This window comes from Elgaria multicarinata, chromosome 17 (assembly GCF_023053635.1).
Source record: "Elgaria multicarinata webbii isolate HBS135686 ecotype San Diego chromosome 17, rElgMul1.1.pri, whole genome shotgun sequence".
Lineage (NCBI taxonomy): Eukaryota > Metazoa > Chordata > Lepidosauria > Squamata > Anguidae > Elgaria > Elgaria multicarinata.
Window position 1 is genome coordinate 9,462,527 of NC_086187.1, and position 21,445 is coordinate 9,483,971.

At 41.8% G+C, this 21,445-nt stretch overlaps 1 protein-coding gene across 16 annotated transcripts in view; it reads right to left on the reverse strand.

Annotated features, from left to right (window-relative positions):
• RBFOX1 (RNA binding fox-1 homolog 1) overlaps window positions 1–21,445 on the reverse strand; it is a 1,470,150-nt gene that overhangs the window by 521,649 nt on the left and 927,056 nt on the right. For 3 of the 16 annotated variants that reach the window (XM_063143453.1, XM_063143442.1, XM_063143452.1), the window contains exon 1: window positions 4,070–4,269. The exons of 11 other annotated variants lie outside the window; for them this stretch is intronic. In XM_063143453.1, coding sequence (XP_062999523.1) covers window positions 4,070–4,171 — 102 coding nt within the window. In that variant the 5' untranslated portion in view covers window positions 4,172–4,269. Of the gene's footprint in view, window positions 1–4,069; window positions 4,270–7,100; window positions 7,157–21,445 lie in introns of those variants that run through there. 2 more of the 16 variants (XM_063143458.1, XM_063143450.1) reach the window with 2 other exon arrangements.

Here is a 21,445-nt window from a genome sequence, read left to right on the forward strand (position 1 = left end):
TTTCCAAATTCAGGTCAATTTAGGATGTCAAAATTAACTCAAAGGAAAGCATTCAAAGACAGACACAACTAGATACACCAAACTTCGGTTCCAAAAATAAGAGAAACCACTGAACAAAGAGGTGTTGATTTTTTAAGGAATTCTGTGGAGCTAGGGTCTTTGAAAACCCCAGTTGAGCATGTGCTACTGTGGTGGGACATTGTGGAATAATGAATATCAGGATCCCATGCTTCTACGCTGAGCTTTACAAATATTGGCCAGTTTCTTGATAGACCAACATTGACCTCCAGAATTTTGTCTCTACAACTACTTTTACAGGACATAAGCCAAGATCCTAAAGTTGAAGACCAAGGGTGCAATTTGATGGGCACTTAATGAGAATTGAATCCCACCAAAATTAGTTGGACTTGCTCGAAAGTAAACAGTCATAGGATCCAGCCGCAAATTCAGAACTTGATTTGGTAAATCTTTTGAATACCTCCTCTTCGATCATGCCTACATCAATCCTTCACTTTTCTTTTCCCCTTTCTGACTTTTAATATATAGTTGGTTTGCAGTTAATCTATAATATAGACAAGGCCTAAAGGCTAGGCTTCTGAATTTAACCATTTCATCAGAAAAGCTTTCTAGTGTAACTGTATAAACTGCTGTGTAGTATTGAAAGCTTTCTTTTTAAACGAGAGCACATTTATACACTCTTGAAAATTTCTGAGCAGCTTTTGTAAGATATAGCGTGCCATTACTATGGAAAAAAAACTATTTCACTGACACATTTCAAAAGTATTTCAATGGATGTACAAAAGACATATAAACTCAGCTTGGTTAGTTTTCAAGTAATAAATTGCTATTGTAAAGAACAGCAAACACACATCTTTTGCAAAGGGGATTAAATAACCTATTTGCCCTCAAAGAACCTAGTTGCCTATGATTAAAGAAAATAAAATACAAATTTGGGGAGAAAATACCATTTTTGTATTTCAGGGTGGGAGGAATCCCCTCCTCACCCCCCCCCCCATTAAATCAATGTCTTAAAAACTACATAGTTTAAATCAAGATGTATGTGTTGCATCTATCTTAACAACAAGTGTGTGTGTGGGGGGTGAGGGGTTAGCTTGTAAGCTCTATGAGGTGGCAGTTTATCAAACTACCGATTGTGGGAAAATGAGAAGTGATTATGAATTGAGTGTTAGTCAAAGCATATCACCAGCACACAAGTTAGAGAACAACTGAAGAGAACAACCACCCAATGTCTACGCTTCAGCAAAAGAATGTGAGCGACATCTAGTTAGTGTTGTTATGTTTACCACTCAGCATTAATGTATATTAAGAGGTGGGGAAAACTATTGGTAAAAAGCCAAATATTCTGCATTGAATGTAATTTAGTAATATGTATCGCCAAGGGACAGGTTTTGCCTTAAATTATTTATCTTCTCCTTCCCCTATCCCAGCAAAAAATAAAATAACAAAGGAAAGATAAAATAACAAAGGAAAGATCTCAGATATGACAGGTGGATAAAAACTCTCGGATAACATTGTTTTAAAACGTGAAAGTACACAGACACTCCACCCCCATGGAAATAAGTAATTGTTGGAATGGTTAAAAATGGATTTCGGCAAAACCTGAAACTTGTTATCCAGCCCATGCAGCCTGAACTGTATTATGGGACAGCAGATTGGCACATCCAGAAACAAGTATGTGTGTGCGATGAGAAAATACAATGTCATAAAAAAGAAAGCCAGAAGGACTACAGAGCTCAGTGGCAGGGACCGCCACAACAGAAAATGAATCCACGCAAGGAGTGCAGGGGGAAAAGAATACCTTAAAGACCCAACACTTCCTAAAGCACATCCCGGTGGCTACTCATCTTTTGTCTACAGCAGAACAGAAGCCGACACTTCCAATGCATCATAACAGCTGCATGTATTCTCTTACATTGGAAAGCATCACTGAGTCTGCGATTGCATGAGAGTCTGGCAATCCAGCACGGAGGAAAGAGAGTATTCCCAAATGCCCCCCTCCCCCTCCCCTGCCACCTCCCTATGTCTGCAGTCTTTTAGAAGCTGCTTGTGTGGTGAGCTTGACCTCTCACCTTAAATCGCATTTGCCTTTTCCGAAAGCTAGCTCCTTAATGGAAAAGTTCAAGGAACAATTGGGTGGAACATACCTCCCTCCCTCCTCCCCCCACAACCTCTGAATAGAACACCTAGAAAGGCAATGATTTTTAAGAGTGATTCCCCCAACAGCTTGATTTAAAAGATGCACAGAAGGCAAGTCAGCAAGAGTGGGGCGTGGAGCAAGGCAACGAAATATTTGGTCCCCCTTTATGCTCATTTTAATTGCAAGCAGAGAGAGCCCTCCCCCATACATCCATATTCTAGTCTGTATCTATGAACCTTTTAGTATATAATTTGTGTCTTAATGCCAGAGTCAATTCCTACCAAGTGCCCCAGATACAGGCAGCAGAAATGCACAAGTACAGCTTGGATTTGTTTTCCAATATGAAACTCTCCTGTAATTGGCCACCTTTGGGAAGACACCATTGCTTGCAATCTCTCCAATTTCATTTTTAACAAGAAGACCCATCACTTCGAAATTAAGAACAGTTTTTGAATTTTGCATTAAATTTTTAAAAATGAAAAAAAAATGAAAGGGAGAGGCAACGAATGGAACTTCAATAGTGCTTTACAGAAGTCTCGGTGTGACATCTACAGTACCGGAGTAGCTGAGTGTTAATAGATAAATGCCACTGAATGGTATGGTTCAGCTGAGCTATAGTAAACACGTAAAATGGGAGGAGGGGAGAAAAGACACTATCAACAGAATAAATGCAATTAATCACATTTGCATGACAATGTATTATAATCTCGCTTCGACACATCAAGTGCATATCCCTTCTGTAGCAGTGGACTGGAGGCATTACCCACAAAACGACACATTATAATACGAAATCTAAGCACAAATGCAGCATCTCTACATGCCAACACTTTTGAGGTTTCACACATTTGTGGGGGAGAAAATCCCCATTTGTTTCAATTGGATTTACTTTTGAGTAAGGGGACTTGAATGCTTAGCCTTGGTGCTATGCAATAACACACCCTTGCAATTTCAGGGACAAGAGGCAATGAACCTGAAAAAATTCCTTTAGTGCTTTGATTGGGGGGGGGGGGACTCTAAGAATAAGGTGCTTAAAAATGAGTTAGGGTGGGGAGACATTGATTGGAGTAGCCCTCCCTCAATCCCCCGTCACATATGACTCCCTAATACAAAGCCCATTTACCAATGTCCAGATGCACATCAGACATTTACAAATGACCCAGCAGCTAAACTGATAAACTTCTACAATTTTTACAATGCATCTTCCCTTACTGCAGACCTAGTTGTCACCATCTGCATCTTGTCTCAACAAAGACTTCACCTGCCTGGCGGTAAGTTCAACCCAAATTTGCACAAGGGCTTAAACTTTGGAAGACAATTTAATGTCCAGGAGCAAGATCTAGGGAGGTTTGGGGGTGGGGGGAAGGATTTTTTTAAAAATAAGTAAAACCCCACACACCTCTTTTTGTAGGGCTGAAAATCTGCGTGGAACAGAAACCCATCTCTTTCTTAACCCTGCTTACAGATCGCACACAAAGGAAATAAGGAAACCACTGAGAACCCACGAGGAGAGAAAGAAAAGGAAGGACAGAGTTCGACAAACTTGCAAATATTCGATAGATCACATACAGCGAAGCTGTGCCGTGGAGGTTGGAGGCGGGGGGGGGGGGGGAAGAGCGCGTTTGGTACAAATTGTCATTATTATGTGGTTATTCAAACGCGACACATATACCGAAGTGTGCGCACACATGCGCGCACACATGAGAGAGAGAGAGAGAATTACACATTCCATTCAAGCAGAAAGCGCTTTCCAGTCCATGAGATACAGACAATACGGTGACAAGGAGAGAGAAGGACCGGAGGGGAGAGAGAGAGAGAGAGAGAGAGAGAGAGAGAGAGAGAGAGAGAGAGAGACAGAGGGGGAAAGTGTGTGGTAGATAAGGATGGGGATGAAAAAAAGTTAGTGCTACTTACCTGCTGCAGGTACATAAAAGTCAAGGCACAGGACAACTGGGGACACATCCCCACGTTGGGAAGCGCCACGCAGGTCGCTCCTGTCAGAGGATGATGCTGCATGTTGCCGTTCTGTGAACTCGACGTAGGGCAAGTGAGGGGGTTTTCAGGCAGCCACGTCGTTGGTGCCTCGCCGGAGCAAGCTTGCTTATTTATTTCTCTCTCTCCCCCCCCACCACCACCTCACAACTGCTACCGCTCTCTCGTTCCCAGATGTGTGTGTCTGTGTTAAGCGCACGCACGGACACACACACACACCCCAACAACACAGAGCCTCCTGCTCTTTTTTGGGTGTGTGTGTTTACTTCTTCTTCCCCTGCCCGAACCCCAATATTAAAGCCCTGCATTCATTTGTCAAGACAAGGCCATTGGGTACATCTTTCTTTCTTTCTTTCTTTCTTTCTTTCTTTCTTTCTTTCTTTCTTTCTTTCTTTCTTTCTTTCTTTCTTTCTTTTTGGTCTTCCCCAAAACAAAACCCGCGAATCAAAAGCAAAACAAGCCCTGAGACTGATGGGGAAGAGATGAGCAGAGTTTGCCTAAGAAGAGACGAGGATGCAGCCGGCAGATTCTAAGCTGAGCCGCAGGAAACCCCCCTCGAGGTCATCCGGCGTGTAAAGGGTTTGTCTTGTCTCCCCATTAGAAGCTGCTCTCGGGTACAGAGAGAGAGAGAGACAGAGAGACAGAGAGAGAGAGAGAGAGAGAGAGAGAGAGAGAGAGAGAGGGCAATTCTCAGGGAGACTCCTTCTGGTGCGAATGATGCTAGACGACTCCTCTCATTTGTCAAATGGGTCCTAAGCCAGGGCAGTCTCTTTCCCAGTCACCAAAATTCAAATAACTGCATTTTTAAAATCCCCAGAGAGGGTGGAGGAGAAGAGAGACAGAGGGAGAGAGAGACAGAGACAGAGAGAGACTCATCACACACAGCCATGAGGTTTGGGCAATTAATGTCATTGCCCAGCTGGGACTGAAAAGGCTGATAAGATTCACCAGAGGCACCCCCGCCTCTCGAGATCCTCACCCCCCCCCCCTTTTTCCCCTTTCTTCTCTCCAGGCCCCACACCTGACAAACAGAAAGGGATTCCCCTTCGGAAGGAAGCGCTCCTGGATGGACAGAGCTGTGTGTCTCCAGGAGAAATGTTTGAAAAGTACAGAATCCCCACATAAAGTTCAATCCTCCAGATATGCGAATCTTTGCTCGCTCTGGGTCTATCCATCTGGCCCTCTCAAAACATGCACATGACACAGATACACGCACATATGTGCCCACCCCACCCCCCAAAAACACAGATGGACTTTACATGCCTGATTTGAAAAGAGAGCTTGAACTCAAATTTATACTGAGGCTTTCTGTATCAGGAATACAATTTTATGCCTGCAAGCAGGAGCAGGGGATATTATTATTATTATTATTATTATTATTATTATTATTATTATTATTATTTTAGTAGAATATATGGGGAAGTATATTTCAATTTCAGGAACCCTCTTTCCACTTCACCCCAACTAAATCCCTAGAGTTTAGGATAAGTTGAAATGAATTTAGGAAGATAGATACATGGATAAATTGTGACAGAGATAGAGGTAGATATATCGATACATACATATAGTCCACACATACATAGTTCTGGATAAAACTGGAGGAACCGCAGAATATAGGTGATAGAAACATCACAGCTTTGAAAATATTGGGTATATATACCAGATCCTTTTATGTCCTGTAATATAATGTGAACATTCCACATACCCTCTGCATTTTCATAGAATTTCATAGAATTTCATAGAATTTCATAGAATTTTCTTTTGTCCCTAGAAAGATAGCATCTAAACCTATGGATATATGTGTTATATGTATGCATGTGTGTATATATGCATGATGTGTATGCGTGCGTGTGTGTACACACATACACACACACATACATATTGTAGTGTCAGAAGGACAATCCATTACAAGAGGCTATTCTGTCGGGCTACATGTGCAAACACCATTAGTCACGGGTTGGGGGGGTGTCTAATGTTTACTTTTTTACTTAAGAGAGAGTAATGTGCCTTTTTGGAATTAGTATTCAGCTGCTGTGGACTGTTTTTTTCTCCTTTTATTTTATGGAGTAATAATTATTCATTAGTAGATCTAGTTAGTCTTCGTGTAATAAAATAGGATGTGATCTGCAAATAAAATCATTTATGCTCCAAACTTGTCCTTGAGGTCAAATATCTCTTCTTCAAACACCTCAACACATTACTAAAGATGTAACAAGAGATACTAGAGTTATTCAAAATGGATTTTGATGAATTTATTGAATTATTAATTTTTTCTATAAGGCAGCTGAATCTCAACGATTTACCTCAGGATTCCCCTCCCACTTTCCCTCTTCCTCAGGGTTCTTTTTGGAGAAGCCACATTTCAAACAGTCCCCGACAATGCAACTTTAAAGAAAATAAGAGGGAGAAAGAAGCAGAGGAAAAAGAAGCTAAGATTTATAAAAGAGGGAACATTTGGAGTAAAGGATGTGAATCATACAATCGAACAAGAATGCATTCCACGCCATTTGTTGCTCTTTCTTGTGTGTGTGTGTGTGTGTGTGTGTGTGTGAGAGAGAGAGAGAGAGAGAGAGAGAGAGAGAGAGAGAGAGAGAGATTGTAGCTAATTTAATGACACAATTTCCCCTTTAAATAAAGATCCCTTTTTCCTTGCCACCATTGAACAAAAACGCAGACAGGTCACAAGAGGTTTTCTAAGATGCAGGCAAAGAGCTCTCAACTTGAAAAGTAATTAGCTGCTGAGGGGCAAACATTTGAAAAGCCTGCTTAAAAATCTATAGTGATCTTACTGCAATAACCCCACCTCCATGGCTTCGACAGGGCCCGTAATTACAACCAAACTATTTCGCTTCCCAAAGCAAGACGTTATCTCTTAACAAACCCTCTTAACAAACCCTCCACATCCAATACACATCTCTTAAATCACTTAAAAATAAGAAATGCTCGGACTTACAACACCGGGCTTTCTTTCATGCGTTGGAGAAGTCCATGCCTTTGCAGTGTATCGTGAGCTTGAGGTACCTCAGCTATCAATGCTACACTGAACGGCACAAATTAATTTATAATGCGAAAAAAAGAGGGGGGGAAATAAAAGCCTACATACAGATACATACAAAAGAAAGAAAAGAAAAGCTAACATAAAATGAAGTCTTTTATTGCCACTTTCACATTTTTTCCCCTTCCATTCTATCCCTTTGCCTTAAGCAGTCTCTTGTTCTGACAGGACTATCTCATGCTTCCTCCTTCTCTTTTTTCCAGCACAGTAAACATGTTATTCTGCAAATGCCCTAAGCCGATAATTTTCTGTCTTTCTTTCTTTCTTTTTCTTTCCTCCTTTCTCTCTCTCTCTCTCTCTCTCTCTCTCTTTCTTTTAAATTTTTCAGCCCATTTACAGAGGCAACCTGATAAATAATACATGGTACTTTAATAAGACCCTATCAGAATGTTTAATGAAAAACAAATACATTGCATAAGAGAGAGAGAGAGAGAGAGAGACTAATAAACCTATTTGCTCTCTATATTATGCTTTTAATACACACACACACACACACACACATACACACACACACACATTCATTATTACATACAAAGTCTAAATGCTTTGTAGCTAAACTATTTGTCAATGGTTATTCATTTTCCAGAGCTTTCTCTCTCTCTCTCTGTGTGTGTGTGTGTGTGTGTGTGTGTGTGTGTGTGTGTCTCAGGGTACAGCTTCATATGTATTTACAAAATTAGTTGCATGTTTATTGACTGTCTATGCTTCTATCCCACTTAGGAGAATTACATGGCCACCACCACCACCTCCATCGATAGAAGTAATTTAAAGCCTGAATTGACACACACAGCAATGGGAAGCGGCTGGCAGAGCAAAAAGTTCACGCAAAAACTCCCAGATTCATTTCCTACCACCTCCAGGTAGAGACGTGAAAGAAAACTGTTCAAAATCATGGATCCAATGCCAGTCAGCGTTCACTGTACTGAGTTAGATGGATGAATGATCTGGTTCGGTATAAAGTCGCTACTTATGTTGCTCCTGTTTTTTATGTTTACTATGGCGAGTATCAGTTGAGGCTGTGGCTCCAATGTCAGTGGGATGCGGAATCTGCTCCGGGTTTCAATCAGAAACCTGTCAGAACTCCAAAGGAGCTGTCCAAGGTGTGAAGCACGTTGGAGAGCTCCTTTAGCGTTATACCTGGTTCCGACTGAAACCTGGAGCAGATTCACTGCCCTGCTGACCTCAGAGTCACCAGTCTCCACTGGTGTGCATGTAAACAACTAGTAAATTGGTTATCACTTAATAACACACTAGGGAGATTTCACTCCACATCTATGCTTGATCAGAAGCAATGGAGGGGCAAGATCCCCACACGATACACACACAACCCCTGAGATGTCCAAAACCCATATTTATCTCTGTTGCAGCCCACTGTAAGTATTGGATATTCCCAATTGTTGAAAGAGGAAAAAACACTAAATCTTCATGTTGCTTTGGCATGAAATAAAGGCTCCTAGCTCAATCCACCAAGCAGCAATGGATTCCTACTTCTCTTTGGCTACACAGGAAACGCCAAACAAGCCCCAGCTTATGGACTGAGAGAGCTTTGGCTATTGGGCGGTATAAAAATGTAATAAATAAATAAATAAATAAATGGGGGGGGAGGGAATCACCTGATTAACAATCTGTTCAGCATTTCTGTTTGAATGCAGTGCAGAAGGCTTTCTGCAGCTCTTTCATTTCTGTCAAATGGTAGAGCCATACCCTAAAAACCATAAGTCCACTGGTGATACAAAAAGAAAGAAAGAGGGACCCTGGGTAATTGCTACCAAGAGAAAGAATGGGATTTTAGGGCTGAGATTCAGGGGATGGGGGTGGAATTTCACATATACACACATGGTAAAGTTCTATTGGGACTTCAGGAGAGAAACCACAGTTCTAAAGCTGCACACCTTTCCTCCGTTGATAAAAGCGTAAAATGCACCTTAAAAATGCACATTTGAAAGTGCCCATTTTTCTTCTTCTAAATCCATTGTTGAATATGAGTGCAAGTTCAGGAGTGTGTGAACTCCCTACCGCCAAAGGAAAATGCCCCCATTTGCAATTGGGATTGCACACAGGGCAAGTTCTTTTGATTTGTGAATTAAAATGAAACCCCTGTATATCTCTACTCCTACCTAGGATTGCACTGTTTATTTTTAGGGAGGCGGGACCTGGAAAATTACTCAGTACAAACACTTGAACTTTAGTTTTGCAGCTTCCATAACTGATTTGCCACCACATGTTTCCACACAGTCAAGGGTTTACATGCACAATCAAAACATATCCATTCAAATCCATGATATATACTTCTCAAACCATGGTTGGCCAACTGGTCCTCAGCTATTAAAAGTTTGTCCTGATTTTGTTTAATATATATATATATATATATATATATATATATATATATATATGGCAGTTGCCACTTTTTGCCCTAAAGATGACCTTTGAAATGGCCTATACTGTGAAAATCAAAATGGTAGCCACAAGCTGATTGGAGCTGCAGGCATCCAAAAATCCACCCCCTGAAAATGAGGCCAAGAAAAAAAAGGAGCTTTCAGTTCAGTTCTTTGGAGGAGAGAGTTTTACACTGAGCTTCCTGCTGCAACAAAGACTGAGTCATCAGCACACTTAAGCCACAAGGAGGCAGGATGCTCAGGCTGGAAATGAAATTCTATCATAGAGAGCCAGTTGGATGAAATTCTTGGGACCAGTTCGTGAATTCCTGGATAGTACGTAATACTACTCCGAACCTACATTATGTGATAGGCAGCAGGGGATTTGTTTACCACTTCATACACAGCTCTTGTTACCGGACAATATGTCCATCATGGTAACAAGAAATGACCTCAGATGACTCTTTTGGAGATGACTGAAGGCAGCCGTTTCATACTGGTTGAACAACACAATGTGGGGGTTGGAAAACGTGTGTCTACCAGACATGTTGGGCTACCACTACGTATTTGAGGGATTGGTTTCAGCACCTTGGATAGCTCCTTTACATTTCTGGCTGGTTCTGCTGAATCTCAGAAGGGATTCACAGCCCCATCAAAATCAGAGTCACCAGCCTCCACTGCCTATACTGCCCAAGAGACACATGTTCTCTGGGTGGTTTACAAAAACTAAAAAACCTTAAAATTAAATATTGCACATACTATTTTTTATTTTAAAAACCAATTTATATACAAACAAACTCTCTCTCTCTCTCTTTCTCTCTCTCTCTTTCTCTCTCTCTCTCTCTCTCTCTCACACACACACACACACACAGAGCTCTAAACAATTTTAACTATCAACAATAACAAATCCTAGCACCTGATTAAAACTCTTATCATTTGCTGCCAAATGCTTGAGAGTAGAGGGAGGTTTTAACCCGGCACTGAAAAGATAACAATGTTGGTGCCAGGCTGGCATCACTGGGGAGATAGTTCCATAATTGGAGGGGCACCTTTAAGGAGACCTCTCCTGTTGCCATCTTCTGAGTTTCCCCCAGAGAAGGGCACCTGGAGAAGGGCTTTATTTATTAACCCTCATTCAGTCTATTGTCACAGACAGGCATTGATCTAGCACATCCTCATCCACATCTCATGAAGATAAAAGGAGGAGGAATAGAGCAGCATATTTATAGCAACACACTCCAAAACTCCAGATAACTGCATTCAACAGATTCAGATACATGTTAAATAACTTGGGGGTCAAAACCACACCCTGTGGAACCCTCTACTGGAAAATCCACGGGACTGAGCAATATCCCCTTCGCACCACCTTCTGGAACCAACCATCCAAATTGGAGTGAATCCACTGTAATGCAGTACATCCCTCTGCCAACTCTCACAGTCATCTCAGACGTGTACCATGGTCAAAAGCCACAGAGATTTCAAGGCGAATCAACAATGTCATACTCAATTGTTTCTCTCCCAACATTGGTCATCATACAGGTTGATCCAGGATGTCTCCATGCCAAAACCCACCTGAACCACAACTGAAATGGTTCCAGATGATCAGTGTCGTCCAAGAGTATTTAGAACATTTGTCACTGCCCTAAATTTATTGAGATTTATCAGGGGTCAGGGAGGGTTTCTTCGAAGGATACTGAGAATTCCATTTCGTTTAAACCCAAAGGGATTTCACAGCATTTCCATTCCAATAAGCAGTGATGGACTATAGTGGTCCCCCCACCACAATTCTGGAAATATTTTTGCACTTTTGGGGGATTCCCCATTTGCACAAATTGTAATTTGCACCAATCGTAATTTGCACAAACCTTTTTTTTGGGGGGGGGGGATCTTGAAATCTGTGCAAATGGTTTGTAATTTTATATTTATTCTTCTTGGTGATCTTGCACAAGTGCACATGTTTGCAAGTCCATCTGTCAGCTATGTAGCCCTGCAGGGACATATTCCCCATTTCATCAATACCCTTGTCAGTTTCATCCTCTCCATACACTACTTCCAGAGAACTTGTCAATTTCATCCTCACTTCAGCACTTTCCCAGTGAAGAGCAGTAGCAGGTGGGGGATAGACAAGTTCTTTGACAAGTAGGGAATATGGCTCCCCTTGACTAAACAAAGTAATGTGTGGAGAGAATGAAACTGACAAGTATATTGGCAAGAGGGGAACATGCTTCTGTGGGGCTATGTAGTAGACAAGCAGATTTGTGAATGTGTACATTTGTGAAAGATCACCAGTAAAACAATAAAAAAACCACACAAATTGACACCATTTGCACAAATTTCAAGATTCCCCTACATACACACACACACACACACAGAAGATTTGCTCAAATTGCTTCCATTTAAATAACAAAACCCAGAATTCACATATTAGCTCAACTTGCTGCAGATCAAAGGAGCAGGGGAATCAAATGAAATCTAGAGGGCTAAAACAGGAAAAAAATATCTGTTGAGTTTTCATTCAGCCTCCAACACAATTTTCGTTCATCCCTAGTCTCACCACCACTTCTTTCATTGATCACCTCCCTGCCCCAGCCGACAGTTCCCTCCCTGCCTGTTTTTATACACCAAGAGGGTTCTGGATCCATGGAAGAGGTTGCATGAACCTGTCCAAACACCTTGTTAGCATCCTCAAACTGAAACTCATCTAATAAAACTGGACAAGGCTATGCTCTAGATACCTGCTGTAACACTGCAGTCTAAGGGCATGTCTACACCAGGGGAGGGGAGAGGGAGGATGTTGTGATATGCTAATTGCGAGATCCACCCCCTCAGTCCACATGGACCACGTGACGTCCTGGGCATCGCACCCGTCATGGTGGCCACACCTCCCGCGGTCTCTGGACAATCCCGAGACCACGGGGAAAATCAGGCTAAAAGCCATCCCGGTTATCCTGGGGAAATGGAGGGTTCATCCCTCTCTGACCCTGGGATCCCCTGTGTGACATGTGGATGCACAGGGATGATCCTGGAGCGATCCCCAGGATAAGGCATTGTCTAGACATGCCCTAAGTCTTGGCAGATGCAAGAGATTAAATCTTGAAAGTGCCCAAGAACAAGAAGCATATTACAGCAGGCCTCAGATGGATCCAGTCTCCATCAGGCCAGTATGTTACAAGGCCTGGATGACCCTATGTACTGCTGGGTGGTACATAGAGGATTCAATAGAGGCAGCAAAATATTGTTTCTTTGATGTCCTGACTACCCCTGAAAATACCCGGCCATAGAAACTTACTAGAGTCTGATTGCATCCACTAGGAGTTTTTGTCTGTCTGCACTCAATGTTCTCATCATATCCCCATCCCAACTCCAGATAATACCACCAAAACTTTATGAGGAGCAACATTCAAAGCAAATGTACAGAAATTCAAGGGAAGTTTCAACAGATGTCAAAAAGAATTTTGATAGGACAAGTGGGATTTCTTGGGATGGTAGTGCTGAAGATTCTTTACTCAGAGCCAAACTTTAGAGTTTCTGGAGGCCCTTTCAGATTGGTATCACTCAGAGAATGCCCAGAAAATATATCATCATCGTCATCATCATCATCATCATCATCATCATTATCATCATCATCATCTCATTTCTCGCTCATGGTGTTTGTTCTAGACGGTCATGACGGTCTTTGCCAGGTCATGCTGTCTTTTACTGATTCAGGAATTTCCTGACAATATAGTATGTTTTAAGTATGACTGCTTTCTGGATGTTAGTATGGATGTATTTTGGTAGGCCCAGGTTTTAAAGGTTTTCTGTATAGTTTTTTGATGTGATGCTGGTGACTGATGTGACTAATGGAATAACTGTGACTTTTTCCTGTTGCCATAGTTCTTTCACTTCCATGGCCAGTGGTGTATATTTCTCTCTCTTTTCCTCTTCCTTCTCTACAACATATTTGTCATTAGGTATTGCTATGTCAATGACGTATGTGTGTTTTTCTTTTTTTGTCTATAACTGTTATGTCTGGTCGGTTGCAAGGTATTGTCTTGTCTGTAGGAATTGTTCTGTCCCGGTATATTTCATGTTCTGCATTTTCCAAGATTGTTTGGGTTGAGTATGTATAGTATGGTGTAAGTTGTTTGATGAGGTTGAATTGGACGGCCAGTTGTTGGTGAATCAATCCTGAAGCTGTATTGTATCTGTATAGTCCATTCCTGCCAGAATTTTATTCATCATCATCATCATCATCATCATCATCATCATCATCATCATCATCTTAAAAATGTACATGAAAGTTCTTCAGGAATTGATACTGCTCATATTCCCCTATCAACATAAAACTAGACAGGTAATGCAATGCCAGTAGTGCCCCTTTCCCATATATCACCATTAATGTGTGCCAACCCTGTTCTGGTGGGACCCTGACAGATCCACTTACTGTACTGTGCTTGATCCTTCGCTGCTCTGCTGAGATGGACGACTAGGGAGCCAATTAGTGTCAATTGCAGTCGGGTTCATTTGTTAGTGACTGGACTTGGGCTACCGATTTATATCACAGAAAGAGAGAGAGAGAGGGAGGGGGAGAGAGAGAGAGGGAGATAAAATGACCTGCACTGGATTTGAATTGGAAACCTCGGAGGTGAAAAGGCTCTCATTTAATGACAATGACCGAGCTGCAGAGATTAGTCGGGGCCCTTACCTACGAAAAGAACAATCAATGTGTTCCACCTTCCTTGTTCTGATTTGGAATGTCAAACTAATAACGCAAGTGGGCTGATGCTTTTAACGATGTGCTGGATCTGCTGGTTATTTCGCTGGGGGGTGGGGGGGAGGTATAGCAGGCCAGGGAAGCCTGCTGTTCAATCCTGGACATTCAATAGCATCTTTTCTTCTTCTTTTTTTAAGAGATAGAGAGAATGCTCAAAGCTTGGGCTTTTGCAGTCCGTGAGAACCATTGGGGAAAAGGAGTAAAGGGGAATAAAGAACCAGCCAGAGCTCTAAAAACATTCTTAGCATCCTTAACTTCGGGGTATGGTGAGATTTCTTAAGGTAACTACTCACTGGATCAGACAGGGCCATCTAGTCTTACACTCTTTTTTTCAACCATGGCCAACCAGAAGTCACTGGGAAACTTACAAGCAACCTAACTCTCTGCTATTCTGTGTCCTCAACATCTGGCATTTAATGATATATTGTATTGATATCTATGGAGGCAATTTTACGGCTAACAGCTACAAAATTCCCCTTCTAAAGCCATCAAAGCTAGTGGATATCACTCCGATGACAGTGAATAACTTAATTACATATTGTGCAAAGACACGCTGCCTTCGCTCGGTCCTGATTCCTGAACTTTCTGCCAAAAACATTTCATGTAGATCTTCTAGATCAGGAGTGTGCAACCTCAGCATATCTGCGGAGCCAATCCAAGCAGGAAGGCTCCTTGCTACTGCAGCTGAAATTGGCATAGCTGCGGCATCAATTTTGGCAGTATGGCAGCAGATGTTGCAAAATAAGGACACCGTTTTGCTTTCAAACAAGGCATGCGGGGAGTGTGCGGCTCTTTAAAAATAAAAATCACACTCTTGGAAGGTTTGCAAAGTGCATGCTCCCCCCACATACCTTTTTTGAAATAGGCGTGTGCGAAGATTTCATGCCCCTTCACAAATTATGAGAACATGTTCAGTTTCCATGAGACATTTGCTAATTCCCAAATCTGTGATTGCGTTGGGAAAAGACACACTTTATTAAAAATGCATACTTTGAAATGCACATGCCATCCCAAATAAGCATGGCCATTTTTCAGTCAATGGGAAGAAAGTGCACACTTTTGAAAATTTGCACATTTGGACAAGCTGAAAAACAGGTTGAAAATGAAAACAGGAGCGAACTGGATTGATTCAAGGTGATTTTCAGAGAATTTCATTTAGCTCAAAGACTGGTGGGTCTCCCATCCCTAGTCTGAAAGCAAAACAGACCCCATTTGTTGCTGCCACAAAGGAAACACTTGTGGGGGGGGGGGACACATTGTCTTCAAGCCACCCGTGGCCCACCCATGTTCTGGAGAGAAAAAAGTTTTGTTAAAACATGAGCAAAAAGGACTGATCCACCCATTAATTAGTTTCAGGACTTGCTCCTATCATCCCTTTTCTTGTATCCATTTTTTATTTTTATTTTATTTAAAGTGATACAGAAATAAGGAATGAATATAAACAATCTCCTAACAATTAATATCAAACCAACAGTTATGTGAATATGTATAATATGCAAAAACTGAAGAGGCTCGCCTGGCGCCAACGTTGTTATCTTTTCGGCGCCGGGTCAAGACTTTTCTCTTCTCCCAGGCGTTTTAACAGCATTTAACAACGTTAAGTTTGTTTTTAATGGACCCCAGAATTGTTGTTTTTAAATGGATACTGTTGTTTTTATACTGTTTTTATGTTTTTAAATTTTTGTATACTTTTAATGTTTACTATTTTTAATTGTTGTAAAACGCCCAGAGACCTTCGGCTGTGGGGCGGTATATAAATGTAATTAAATAAATAAATAAATAAATAAATAAAAAGGGAAAAAATAAAAGTTGACTGATACAACTTCTAGGGGAAGGAAGCTTAATCAAGTAGAGAGAGAGAAAATATAAAGGAAGAAAGGAGACCAAAAAAAAAAGGAAAAGAGAAAAAGAAAAAAAAGAGAAAGAAAACCCCAAATCATAAATGTGCTGAATTCCTTCATTTGTTGTTACAATGTAACAACACTGTCCATATATTCAGAGCTAAAGCAGACATACATAGCCGTACATTCGGATGTGAAACGTATTGAACAAATCTCCCCCATATTTCATCAAACGATGTTGATTCTGATTTCCCTTGAATTTGAAGCAAGTCCTAAGTAATTTTTTTGATATTGCCACAGACCAGATATTTCTATACCATGCAGATGAATTCAAATTGTCCAATTTTTCCCACTGCTGCGTGATTGTTTGACGAGCAGCCGTCAGCAGAAATATTATTAAGTCTTTACATTTCAATCCAGTATTGAGTCCTTTATATATTGATGATAAAAATAATTCTGCATCATATAGAATTGTTTCTCTAGTCATCACCATTAATTCTCTATGTGCTAATCTCCAGAATCCCTGTAGATATGAGCAAGACCACCATAAATGAAAGTATGTGCCTTTGATCTTGCAGCCTCTCCAACAGAAAGGACTGCAGGTTTTAGTGATGGCCTTCTGTACTAGGAGGAGGGCTTTCTCCGCTGTGGCACCCCGGTTGTGGAATGAGCTCCCCAGAGAGGTCCGCTTGGCGCCTACACTGTACTGCTTTCGTCGCCAGCTGAAGACCTTTTTATTCACTCAGTATTTTAACACTTAATTTTAACTTAAATTTAAATTTTACTGTTTTAGCTCTGTATTTTAATCCTATATCAACTTTGCTGTGTGGTTTTATCCTGGTTGTGCTTTTTATACTGTATTTCGTAATTGTGTTTTAAACTGTTGGGTGTTTTATTGTGGTTTTAATTTTTGTGAACCGCCCAGAGAGCTTCGGCTATTGGGCGGTATAAAAATGTAATAAATAAATAAATAAATAAATAAATAAATAAATAAATTCTGTACTATCTATGCAATGTTTTCAAAGAAGTTTCTTGTATCCATGATCTTTCTAGTGGGACTAGTTAAATGCTTCTATGTTATGCTGTATGTTGTCACACCAAAAGAAGTTAGGTTGGAAGGGATATGGGGCACCGTCTTTTCTGGTGCCAAAACACCAATTACAGAACTCCTTCCCTATGGAGGATACATGAGCTCCTGCACCATCCATTTCGGAGCAGGCAGTACGGGCATTTCTGTTCTGTGCCATGTTTGATTATTTGTAATAAGCGTTTTATTGTTTCAGAGGTTTTGTTTTTCTATTTTTAATCCTTGTATTCATTTGAATTGTTTTCACATTTGGTTCAGTGCTTTGAGGGGCTTATGGCCGAAATGTGGTCTATAAACATTTTAACAAAGAAAGGAAAGAAAATCTACCTTTGCAGGGAAACTATTTGGTCCACCTAGGAGAGTATGATTCACAGCAGCGGGTGCAAAAATTGCACCTCCAGGGCCAACATGTGCCTTGGCAAAGCCGGTGTAGCTGCCCACCCTCCAAGACTAGGGATACTAGAGAAATCTTCAATGGAATCAAGTGAGTTTTAATTTCTATGAGTCTCACCTGCAAATTATGCAGCAAATCAGTCTTTCCTGAGTTGTACCAATTCTGTACTGGTTTCTTTACTTTCCAGGATTTTATGCAACTTTAGCCATAGAAAAACACATAAAATAATAAAAGATTATGATGATGATGATGATGATGATGATGATGATGATGATACCAGCAAAAAATGTGAATTTCCCCAATAGGCTGAAGAATGAAAATATGAGTTTGGGAAGGGGGAGGGGTTTACATTTGTGTAAGTTCAGATGTGTGTGCAAATTCTGGAACTTGCTGGGGGGGGGAGTGCACTGACAACAGTTGGGGCCCATTGACACATACCATATACTGCTTGGTGTGGCTCCTGCCTTTTATATACCGCTTTCATAGTGTAACATCCTGCTTGGGGTAGATTAGGCCTCAGTGATCACAACCATCACAGAGTATCCCGACGCTAATTAGAGTACAAGGGAAGACTGGACACCATCAGCTGGAAAAACTTGGCAGAGATTACCATAAATACATATTACTTCTGTTTCACATGTATACCACACTGTGGCTTTCTCCTCTGAACAAGAAATCATAATATATCATAAAAAAGGACATCCTCTAAAAGCATATCCTGTTTCCCTGAAAAGATTGAATGACTATTTCAGAAACATGCAATTAATGGAGATCTTTTAAAGGAACTTTGTTTTGTAATGCATAGGCTAATTAAAAATACAAGATGGCCCTTTTCTTGTTCTTTGAAATCCCCGGCTGATAGTTCATCATGCCATTCTCTTGTCATGAAAATCCTGACCTCTGTTTTAAAGTTCAGTATTAAGCCTGTCTTTCTTTACCAGCTCTTTGCACAAAGATCAAAATATTACAGCCTGGGTACCCATGAAACTCTCCACTCCCTGCCCTCTTCAATATATATAATGAAATATCTTCCCCAGAAAATCAAAACATTAAGGAGGCAAGATCTCCTTCCAGTTCCTGAACCTACCAGTGAACCTTCCTGCTCAGCAGTCAGGAAGAGAAGAAACAAGTGTCTTCCTGGCCCTGATCATCTTCTGTCCACTTCTTCTGAATTCTTTCCCCTTTTAACACATTGCATCCAATCCCAGAGCATCATCACACAAGAGAAAATCATGTTTGCTTACCATCACTTCTCCACCCATGCATTTGTCCCTCATTACTTCTTTTGAAAGAGGAAGTTAACAACTTGAACGTGGCCCATTCAATGGACCATTTTGATCCCGCTGCTTCTCCTGTACATAGCAGGAGACAGCGGAAATTTCTATCTTTATTTTAAGTCTGAGTTACTGGGGTGTTTTTTGGTGGCACGATGAAGGCTAGAAGGGGCATGAGGTGTGAAGGAGGCAGACAATGGGCCTTGCTAGACGATGCCGGATAAGCCGGCAGGGAGGCGGGGCAACGGCATGCTAACTTTAGCGCGCGCCACCCCGCCTTCTACACGCACGACGTGCAGGGATTCCGGTAGCCCTGCAGCATCGGCCATTTTTGTTGTTGCTGTTGTTAAAGGGGCCACGTGCGCCCCGAAGACTCCGGAGAAGGTAAGTGGGTTTTTTTTACTTACGCCCCCCCATCCGCTCCTGATCCCCTCCCATGCCTCCTGCCCACTCTTTCCCCGCCCTCCCTCCCCGTCCCCGATCTGTGCCACCCTCTGCCCTCCCTCCCTGTCCCCGATCTGTGCCGCGCTCCGCCATCCCTCCCCGATCTGTGCCACCCTCTGCCATCCCCATCTCCTGCCAGTCTGGCCTTCCCCCCCCTATCTCCCCCTCGGGATCCCCCTGGCCCGATGGGCACAGTGCTCGTATGAGCGCTGTGCCCAGTCCGTGGCTTTTCCCGGCTACTCGCGAGTAAGCAAGTAGCCGCAAAAAGCCACGGACCTTGCTAGACGTTCCACAGCCCTGGCTTCAGGCCGGGGCTGCGGAAAAGGTGCGCCATAAGCAACTTCGCTTATGGCGCGTTAGGGGAGGTTTTAGCGCGGCCTGACCCTGAATTCCCCTGTGCGTCATCTGGACGCACAGCAGGGAAACCGGGCCTCACAGCGCGCTAAGACCTTGTCTAGCAAGGCCCAATGTCTTGAGAGGGACCTGTGAAAATCCGTGAGTGTGCAATAACAAGCATGCAATAAGACACTAGTCTGATGCAGCTCCCAGACCCAGGCCTCTCCCAATAACCCCTTCCCTCTCTATTTCTCTCCGTTTCTCATCCTTACCCTTATTTCTGTTTCCTTCACTTTTTCTCCTCCTCCTAGCCTCTAGCCTTGCTCTTTCTCTCATTACTTCCCCCTCCCTTCCATTCCTTAGCCTTGCTTTTTCTTGCCCTCTCACCCCTCTCTCTGGAGATTTTTTTCCTCCACATTCTACACACACACAGAGCACCTTTCTAAGGCAGGTAAGGGGATGGGAGGATCTACACTACTGCTTTATAATGGTTTATAACAGTAGTGGCATCGGTTTAGGCCAAGGACACACTCCATATACAGTTTTCAAACCATTTTCAAAGTGTTATATCCTGCTGGGTGTAGATCTGGCGTAATGGAGTGGCTGAGCCTAGAGTCAACATAGTTTCTTTTTCTTTCTTTTCTTTTCTTATGGGACTGGGGACATTTTCCTTACTTTTCAGAGGTTATATTGTTCTATTTCTTTCCGGGCTGGGGAAAGGTGTGTGTGTGTGTGTGTGTGTGTGTGTGTGTGTGTGTGTAGGATGAGCAGAAGGACATCTTTGGATCCAAGCCAACCTTGTTGCATGTTAGACAGTTGCTTTGATGTGTGTGTGTGCATGTGTGTTGTATTTTATTTTATGTTTTTGATAAGCAGTGCTATAGCATTGACTAATCCAGGCATGTTTAGTCATAAGTAAGCCCCGTTGCGTTCCGTGGGGCTTCCTCTCAAGTAATGTGTGTAGAATTCAAACCCAATTATCACTTAAGGTCAAAATTCAAGGTCCAGTCTTTGGAGTCAAATGCATTTTTTTTTTTTTTAAGAATTAGAAAAATCAACTATATGTCAGTATTTTAATGCCAAATGGGAATTCTAAGCCTGTATTTCTTTAAATTGAAAGAAGGGTATTTATTTATTTATTTATTTATTTAAAAAAGGTCCATTGAGGCAAAACAATAAAAATGAAACTGTAACAGAGGAGGGTCTCCCCATTTTCCCCCTCTCTCCTTTGAGAGGCCATTTTCTGCTTCTAGTAAAATGAGTACACAATGACTGAAGACTTTGGAAGTTTGTGCCTTGGTCTCAGTTAGAGAATGCTGTCTAATACCCCCACAGCCAGAAGATTCAACAGGGCACAGCAGGATTAATTAGAGAACATTAATCTTAGCAGGTCCACATCCTGGTGTGGCCTGAAGGCTTCATGAGTTGAATTTATTTGGGCCATTTCACTCTGTCTAGAGAATGGTAGTCAGCTCATCAGGAAATGGAGGTTGTCACTACATTGGGAAAACATTTAAATATCATGTAAATTCAACTGAGTTTCTGAAACAAGGGGATACAGGCCTTTATGGCAACAATCCCACCAATCCCACATGCATTTCACTTAAGAGTAGGGATGTCTGTGGCTGGGAAATCTGGCCTTTTGGGGGCTCACTGGATTTCCACAGCATCCCCGCAACTTGACTTGCATTTGTGAGCTGAACTTCAGGCTTTCCTGAAAATTTAGGATTTTTTTT